The sequence below is a fragment of the Phalangium opilio genome, unplaced genomic scaffold (genome assembly GCF_054372755.1).
Source record: "Phalangium opilio isolate 3A_F unplaced genomic scaffold, DU_Popi_V2 ptg001170l_1, whole genome shotgun sequence".
NCBI classification, from domain to species: Eukaryota; Metazoa; Arthropoda; class Arachnida; order Opiliones; family Phalangiidae; genus Phalangium; species Phalangium opilio.
In genome coordinates, this window is record NW_028324255.1 from 13217338 (window position 1) to 13227320 (window position 9983).

Here is a 9983-nt window from a genome sequence, read left to right on the forward strand (position 1 = left end):
TAAAGGAGATTTTTACGTTTCGTTTAGGCAGGCATTGGGGGGAACGAATTTTACTTAAGCAACTCCAAATCCCTCTCTCTCTCTCGTGAGATTAGAGATGTGAAATTACCGTAATTTTTAAAAACGGTAATTTACCGGGTAAATTACCGATAAATTACCGGTAAATTACCGATTGAAATCTTGGGAAAACAAAAATTACCGTTCGGTCGGTAATTTTTGGTAATTTATATTTTCCCGTGCTTACAATTCATTACTTTAAACAACGTATAATTGTGAGCACTATCTGACTGCTTTACACGTATTTGCGGCTTTTGCTACCAAGACGGCATCCATGGCCTTTCTAATCTGATCTCTAACTAAATATTTATTAAAGGACTAATTTCTAGCTCAACTTTGTAAGTTTTAAGACTAGCGATTAGCGCCTGGTGAGTCATTTAGGCGCACAGAAATAGTAAACACAGAAATAGTTGATCATTTAAGTGTAAAATGAACTTTTAATGCGTAATAAAAATGTTTGGTAATTTACCACGGTAATTTACCGCCGTAATATACCCGTAAATTACCATTGTAAAATTACGGTAAGATATAAAACGGTAATTTACGCGGTATTTGGTAAATTACCGGTAATTTACGGAACATTCTAAAAGGGATAAAAGAAACGCTAGGCTAGGCAGTACAATTTTGTATTGAAGTTGAGGTTATAAATGATACGGAGAGAGTATAGGGTTTCATTAAAGGGAGCCAGACTATTGCCATTGGAGGAGCCCCCATTTCTCTACTTAGAGGCATGATAAACTTATGGCTACTCAGATAGTCTTTCTTACGAGTTTTCGATTTTGATAAGACGCGGCAATGAAATTAAGATTAGAACGTAGGAGTGATCTTAAAGCTACTTTTTACCTTAATGAAGTTCAGCATTTCTTGGCTGTGCATGAAAACAATGCCAGTTGGTCTCTCGTAAAAAGGTTGCACTCGAAAATAATAAGTTTTAACAGGAATGTATGGAGGGGCTGGAATGGCTAAAGGGGCTCTCGTTGTACCCTTGATGGTGGAAACATAAGGCGAGTCCTTTTTTGCTTTTTAGAAGTGTAGCTCCTACCCCTACGTCTGTTTAGTTGTCTATACCGAAGGTCATGACTCGTTAAAAAAGGCATGGCAGAAGTGACCTTTTAGATTTTTTAAAGTTAAATGCGCTGATTCGCCACCGTTCGCGTTCATATTCGATTCTTTCAGCCTTGGCAGAGGACCTAGGGTGGAGGGTGGGGAATTATAGCAAACAAGTTTTATTGACAGCCAATGAATGAATGAAAATAATTTAAGTGGTAAATACGATTTTTACGTCAGGCTATGACGTCACTAGCGTAAATTAAGCCACGCCAGTTGTTTCCAAGATCATTTCACGCCGATTAGGATTTGACCTTAGCCATTCCAACCCCTCCATACATTCCTGGTTTTAATAATTAAAAGCTAATTATAGTTTATAATAAACAACGTAATTAAGATTTTAAAGTTTAGTATCTCTATACTGATAAATTTTTCGGTGTAATTCCACAGTCAGTCTGACTGTCGAATAGCGAAGTTACACGTAAGCGATGTAATATAAAGCGGAGAGGAAGGTAGCAATCAGGATCGAAGTGCTACGAGATTGTTTGTACAACTCGTGATTTTACAATGTCGGCATTGAAGAAATTCTCGTATCTCATTCATATATTCTGTCTTCATGTTAAACTAATCCTGTTTTCCCCTTTCTGAGTGCGATAAAATGACTGGCTATCACCATTCATGGTGTAAATAGCCCGATTCGTATCTCAATGAATAATTCATTAATGAACTTGTTTTCGAATAAAAGTTTTGTACTGGACGTTAAATCTCTGTTAACGATCATTCCAAAACACTAGTGAGTCCTCGAGGGATTTCAATAACACAGAAAAATACTCTGTTTTGCTCAAATGCTCTAGTAGAGGAGAATAGGCCTAAATATGAACACTTGAGAAGAAATTGTATGTAACTATAATTTCTGGTGTGATTGCATGTGATTAAGATATTTAGATTTATCGATTTAATTTTAGAAAATTACCTCGCACCCATTTTCTTGCGAATAGACAGAAGCCTGTAAAAACAAGCTGGTCCAGCAACCAGAACTTTTTGCACACCTAATCAATGTATAGGACATTGGTCCAGTGAGGCAGTGACCCTTATAAGTGTCTCAAAGTTATCTTATTTCCGTCCCTGCTTAAAATAAAACCGACGAAATAAATCACAGCTAGAAAAGGTTAAATTGGGGCGGAAATAACTCAAATACTTTGAGCCTCCTGGAAATTCGCGAGAGCGGAAATAAGCAGAACACTTGAAATATCTCCAGGGACACTATTCTCTAAATATTTCAATGATTAAATACCCAAATCCAAATGTAAACATTAGGGTTGGTTCCACAAGGAGAGAGAGCTTAAAACCCTATTATCTAACCCAAATCCAAATCGACATTTGAATCTCCCGCCAACAATTTTCACCATCTCAAATTATTCTCTTATTTCTTTAACCCAAATCGACATTTGAATCTCCCGCGAAACACTTACCCAAATGTACGTCACTTCCTCTTTCATTGCATATATTTATTTCAGCATAAATTACACTAAGGCAGTAAATTAATTACCTACGATAAATTAATTTATTACTTTAAAATTAGAATTTTATTCAATATAAAACTAAGCTTTTCCTGAAGGTTTTGAACCGTTTAATTGAAATTATTTAAACTATTAGTGATGATCAATTGGCCAATATCGTAAATTAACCGATGTCAATACCAATTTATTTAAAATCACTGAAACGAAAATATCAATATCAAACAATTATCCACTGGAAAAGATATCAAGCTATTCTTTAATTTAAATTTCTCAGGTTAAGTTTCAAAAGAAGATGAATTTTATTATTTTCTGACACCAAAATGGGCAGCTTCTTTGCATAATTCCCGAAGTTTTCACCTCTCCGTGTGACATAGTCCAGGAGAGGTTCTGTAACGGCCGTATCTGTCTGTGTGTCTGTGTGTCTGTCTGTCCGTTGTTACACCCACGTGACCGCGTTCGCAGTTTGCGTATCGGAGCAAACGTGTTCCCAATTTCCGGACCGCATTGACAGTTCACAGAAATTTGGAAAATTGTATTTCTCTCCGTTGGCTACTCTATACTTGAGTTCTCACACCAACATGTTTGGTATTCGTCCATCCCATATGAACACCAGTCTGGTACTTTTCTGGCTTCCACCACCACCATCTTCTATTCGTTGTCAATCCCACATAGACACCAATCTGTATCATTGGCTTCTAACACCACCATCCACTGGTCTTCCGTCTACTCCACATAGACACCAATCTGTATCATTGGCTACTAACACCACCATCCACTGGTCTTCCGTCTATTCCACATAGACACCAATCTGTATCATTGGCTTCTACTCCATTATCATCGTTTGGTTTTAGGATTATCGCGGCGATCAGCTAGGGTTACGAGAAACGTCTAGCCTCCCTAAGGTGAGATCGCCACCAAAGGTTTTCGCAATTGCGCTTTTTCCTTACTATTATAATGGAAACGAATCGTATATCTTCCCCAAAATTTGAAGAAAGTGGGCAAGAGGGGTACCCTTCACTTTAAACGTCAATATTAGCAAAGTTTGAGATGATAATAGGTATAACGTTAATTTAAACGATTTAACTATTATTAATGTTAATTATTGAAGATTAAAATAATTAAAAATAATTATATTTATTTAAATATTAAAGATAAACCTCTCGTGCAAAGAGAGAGATTATCATCGCCTCCTATATCTGCCAAGGCCCGTGCATGCGATATATTTCATTCATTGCCTCCTATATCTATCAAGGCCCGTGCATTGCGATATATTTTTCTAAACAACAACCAAAATGGGAAGCTCCTCTCAGAAACATAATAATTTCTTTTCTCTGTATATGAAATGAAAATATGGATAATATTGCGCGCCTTCTTTAATGGTATCAATCCTTGCCTGTCTATTAATATTTTACGTAGTAGTAATACGTTTTTAGCGAAGTCTAGAGAGGATAAACATAAGCGAGATTGTTTCGGAAAAATAATACTGCTTCCACTAATGGGTTTATACTCCTTGTTACTCTTGTTGTCTGTGTGTGTCCGTCCATTGTTACACTAGTGCGTCGCGTTAGCAGTTAGCCTTGTGTTGATGTGTTAAGAAATCATACAGAACCTTAATATTCCCTTTTTCCATAATATAAAGTGAATATGTAGAAGTATTTTTCGTAATTATGATGCATTTAGTACTTTTGTAGCTTTAAAGCTCCGTTTCATTTTGATATTCCAAAGATTTTTTTAATATTGCTATTTGAAATGGCTGTTTATATATTGCTTAAGCTATACTACATCTCTATATAGAATAATCCTTGGTTTAGTGATTTCATGAAGAAAACTAAGACCTAGACTCCGGCGCGTATAACAAGTATTATACGCAATAGGCTTAGTGAAACAAAGAGTAAATAATTGAGGCCTGAGGTGAAGTAAACTTTTGGCTTTGATTTTCGTGTCTGAAATGAACAGACATCAACGGTTCAGAGTGAGCCGAAAGTTAAATACACTCTTAAACAAGTTGGGAAAGCCAAAATATTACCTCTCCGAGTGGAGATGACTATCACTACCCCTTAAACAACCTAAATATATGCATCTATCGCTTTTTTTAATTCTTTGCAAGTGCAGGAATTCAATTTTAAAATAGTCAATTGTTCAAGCCTTTTCAATATCTCTCAATTGCTGTGGAAACTCTACTCTCTCGCTATACCTCAACCGTATTCTTAGTCTATCAGTATGATTTGTTACATTTGTCCATATCAAAGCTGAATCATACCTCGCCACACAAAAAGCAAATGTCCCCAAAACATGGAAGCCACAACCCAATCACACATAAGCTAGGCTCGTACTTGTTCATCGCCTTCGATTATTTCACTAATATTAGCATTATCATTTTGTACATTATTGGGTTCCTCATTAATAGATATGCCTACGCTTACGGTACTTTCAATAGAGCTTTTATTTAATGCGTCATCTTTCGCAGAATCATGGCCAACTGGCCTCGCGGTAGGACCAACATTGGGTGTGCTAGAACCTGTTCCCGAAACAGCCTTTTTTTCAGCTGCTAACACTCTTCTCCTTTCATTTTCTCGTTTCCTAAATTCAGGATCTGACCTTTTTGCCCTCATTCTTTCCCTTGCTTTACGTTTCCTGATTTCCTCTTTACTTAAATTATTATCCTCCTCCATTTTATTATTCAGTTAAATACTCACAAAATCCGCAAAAGCAATCCCCTTGCAAGACTCTGTAACGTTTGAAATATTATTTTCCGAAGAAAGTTATTACAGAAGATTGAATTATGAAGTACTACCTTTGAAATTCAAATAAAGAATGATAAAAGTGCGTAAAAAAGGTCTTTCACAAATAGGGGGCGTATAAAATAAACAGCATTTTTTTATATTTAAAAATTATTCTTAGATTGTCAAATACTTTTTTCGCCGTTGAATTTTTTTTAACGCCAGCTTGTAATCTAACTGGGAGTAAGATGAAAGGAGTAGAAGCTTATCTGTCTTAGGAAATATGAAATTTTATCTTAACAGTTCGTTAAATCATAAGTTTATAACGAAAAAACGCGGAAGGGGAAAACGAGCAGACAACAGCGATTTTTGTGGGTAGAAGGTTAAGAGCGCCATCTGTCGTCCGTGCCAAAGTTGAACTTCCACTCGAAACGCAATGAGAAAGTGGATAAAATAATGCCATCAGCTATTTAACTGCGTCGATATAATTAACGACTTGACCCATGACATGCCCTTAACACTGGCTTCTATGAATCCTATTTATTCTTGGATACTAGGAAACTTGGTAGACGTAACAGTCTGTACCAAGTACCCAAGCATCCTTCAATAAACGTCTGGCAACATTGTGGTACGCATGGTACAACTAAAAAATAGGATGTGTATTTATCTTTCGACTCACTCCAAGTCGTGAAGCCCTCATTGCAGAGGATTTGAAACACTACCACAATTCATAGTGTCTCGAATCTCTACGTTCCTGTCCATTATGAACAGTGCTGAGAGAATGATACATCAGAAAGAGCCATTCAAATCGAATTGCCGAAAATATTATCCATATTTTCATTTCATATAACAAAGAAAATAAATTATTATGGTTTTGAGAGGAGCTTCCCATTTTGGTTGTTATTTTCAAAAATATATCGCAATGCACGCGCCTTGATAGATAGAGGAGGCAATGTAGGAAACATAACGCAATGCACGGGCCTTGATAGATATAGGAGGCAATGATTTAACGACTTCGGTACTTGGGTTTATCTTTAATATTTAAATAAATATAATTATTTTTAATTATTTTAATCGCCAGTAAATAACTTTAAAAATAGTTAAATCGTTTAAAATAAAGTTGTTCATAATATCTTTCGAAACTTTGCTAATATTGACGTTTAAAGTGAAGGGTACCCTTCTTGCCCGCTTTCTTCAAATTTTGGGGTATATATACGTTTCGATTCCATTATAATAATAGATAAAAACGCATTCGCGTGAACCTTTGGTGGAAGCCCTGCCATTGGGAGGCTAGACGTTTCTCGTAACCCTAGCTGATCGCCGCGTATATCTTAAAACCAAATAATAGATAAAAACGCATTCGCGTGAACCGATGGTGGAAGCCCTGCCATTGGGAGGCTAGACGTTTCTCGTAACCCTAGCCGCTCGCCGCGTATATCTTGAAACCAAACGATGACGGTGGAAAAGAAGCCAGAATGTACTGACCGGCGTCCATGTGGAATGGACAAAAGACCTGAAGATGGTGGTGCATAGAAGCTGGTGTCAATGTGGAATTGACGAAGAACAGAATATGGTAGTGTATAGAAGCTGGTGTCAATGTGGAATTGACGAAGAACAGAAGATGGTGGTGCATAGAAGATGGTGGTGCATAGAAGCTGGAGTCAAAGTGAAATTGACGAAGAACAGAAGTTGGTGGTGCTTGGAAGCAAGCACGTACAGACTAGTGTCCATGTGGGATGGACAAAGACTAGCAGATTGTGGTCCTTAGAAGCCAGTTAGTAAAGACTGGTGTTGGTAGATGAATGACCAAATTTCCGTGAACCGCGAACGCGTTCCGGAAATCGGGTATTTGTTTGCTCCGATTTGGAAACTGCGAACGCGGTCACGTGGGGTCTGACAGACAGACAGACACACACACACACAGACATACAGACAGACACGGCCGGTGTAATACCTCTCACGTGACATACGTCACTCGGAGAGGTAATAATAATAATAAGATTAGTACAAGTTGGGAAAACCAAAATATTACCTCTCCGTGTCAAGAGGTCTACTACTACAAACGTATTTACCTAGATATGGAATTATTTCACTTTTTTGAAGTAAAAATTTACGAAATATTGAAGCAGTATTCCAAACATAGCGAATGTACAGTAAAGCAGACGACATTTTACATCCAATAAGCATAAATCTTGGACACATGGAAATCAGTCAATAGGGAAAAGAACAGGAAATGAAGTCTACGCTTCAGCTGTTTACCCTTTATTCTGAAAGCTACATTCACAACTGGTTTGCAGTGTAAACACTATCGTCTCGTCTCACCTCAACAATATTCTTAGTTTGCCAACATGAATGTTAACGTTAAATAACACCAAAGCTAAATTGTAGCTAGACGCACTAATAGTCAATGCGCACCATAAAGAGAATAATAAGTCTGTAGTTACTAGCCGTTTACCATTAGCCCTTTTACTAACCTTATTATTATTATTTAAGAGTGTATTTAACTTTCGGCTCACTCTGAACCGTTGATGTCTGTTCATTTCAGACACGAAAATCAAAGCCAAAAGTTTACTTCACCTCAGGCCTCAATTATTTACTCTTTGTTTCACTAAGCCTATTGCGGATAATACTTGTTTACGCGCCTGAGTCTAGGTCTTAGTTTTCTTCATGAAATTATTAAACCAAGGATTATTCTATATACAGATGTAGTATAGCTTACGCAATATATAAACAGCCATTTCAAATAACAATATTAAAATAAATCTTTGGAATATCAAAATGAAACAGAGCTTTAAAGCTACAAAAGTACTAAATGCATCATAATTACGAAAAATACTTCCACATATTCATTTTATATTATGGAAAAAGGAATATTAAGGTTCTGTATGATTTCTTAACACATCAACACAAGGCTAACTGCTAACGCGACGCACTAGTGTAACAATGGACGGACACTCACAAACAAAAACATAGACTGCTTTTTAAATCTTTCCGTATTAATTTTGAGTTGAGAAACAAGATTATCTTTAATATTTAAATAAATATAATTATTTTTAATTATTTTAATCTTCAATTATTAACATTAATAATAGTTAAATCGTTTAAAATAAAGTTATACCTATTATCTTCTCAAACTTTTCTAATATTGACGTTTAAAGTGAAGGGTACCCCTCTTGCCCGCTTTCTTCAAATTTTGGGGTATATATACGATTCGTTTCCATTATAATAGTAAGGAAAAAGCGCAATTGCGAAAACCTTTGGTGGCCGATCCCACCTTAGGGAGGCTAGACGTTTCTCGTAACCCTAGCTGATCGCCGCGTATATCCTAAAACCAAACGATGATAATGGAGTAGAAGCCAATGATACAGATTGGTGTCTATGTGGAATAGACGGAAGACCAGTGGATGGTGGTGTTAGAAGCCAATGATACAGATTGGTGTCTATGTGGAATAGACGGAAGACCAGTGGATGGTGGTGTTAGAAGCCAATGATACAGATTGGTGTCTATATGGAATAGACGGAAGTCCAGTGGATGGTGGTGTTAGAAGCCAGTGTAAGTGCGGACTGGTGTCAATGTGGGATTGACAAAGAATAGAAGATGGTGGTGGTGGAAGCCAGAAAAGTACCAGACTGGTGTTCATATGGGATGGACGAAGACCAAACATGGTGGTGTGAGAACTCAAGTATAGAGTAGCCAACGGAGAGAAATACAATTTTCCAAATTTCTGTGAACTGTCAATGCGGTCCGGAAATTGGGAACACGTTTGCTCCGATACGCAAACTGCGAACGCGGTCACGTGGGTGTAACAACGGACAGACAGACAGACAGACACACACACAGACAGACAAACAGACAGACAGACAGACACGGCCGTTACAGAACCTCTCCTGGACTACGTCACACGGAGAGGTAAAAAGGGCTAATGGTAATCGGGTAGTAACTACAGACTTATTATTCTCTTTATGGTGCGCATTGACTATTAGTTCGTCTAGCTACAATTTAGCTTTGGTGTTATTTAACGTTAACATTCATGTTGGCAGGAGCAGATGACAAAGGAGTCTCGGACGCTAGCTTCCAAAATGTAGAGGGCAATGGGATCCGCGAACGTCACAGTTATTAACCAAAATCATTACGCCAGTGCCACCTCTTGTAGGAAATTTGAGCTTTATTTTCCAACCAATAGCGTGGCTGCAAAGTCTCGAAAGGAGATCTGGGAAATCGCGTCTGGAGCCTCTCTTTAAAAATACGTATCGTCTGCTTATAATTAGCCTAGGCTTAACGAGTATTAGTGTTAAATAATGGATTTCAACGGCTTTTTAATCTTTTTTTGGACTAAACTTGATAATGAAAAGCCAAGCGAGTAACGTATGTACACTATTAAAAAACTAAAATGTGTTTCAGTGCCAAATTTTTGTAAATTTATTCTTGAATTAAATGATAGTTACAAGAGGTTGGGAAAAGAAATCACTCACGATCTTTTAAAACCCAAAAAGTAAGAGACAGTGATTTCGTTTCCAACCTCTACATTTTGTGACCTTTAAGGTCACAAAATGTAGTCTTATCTTTTATCTTAATACCGATTACAGCTGTTTGAATAAAGTAATTATATTGTGTATATTTATGTCGCGATCGGGTAAG

General features: G+C 37.1%; 1 protein-coding gene across 1 annotated transcript; it reads right to left on the reverse strand.

The window, feature by feature from the left end:
- Positions 1–4867: 4867 nt before the first annotated feature.
- Positions 4868–5459, reverse strand: LOC149587371 (uncharacterized). The gene is made up of 2 exons (XM_089863600.1): positions 5419–5459; positions 4868–5352 (listed from the first exon to the last, which is right to left on the reverse strand). The coding sequence occupies exon 2, from the start codon at positions 5294–5296 to the stop codon at positions 4946–4948; it is 351 nt and encodes a 116-aa protein (XP_089719726.1). The 5' UTR covers positions 5297–5352; positions 5419–5459; the 3' UTR covers positions 4868–4945.
- Between the last annotated feature and the right edge of the window lie 4524 nt (positions 5460–9983).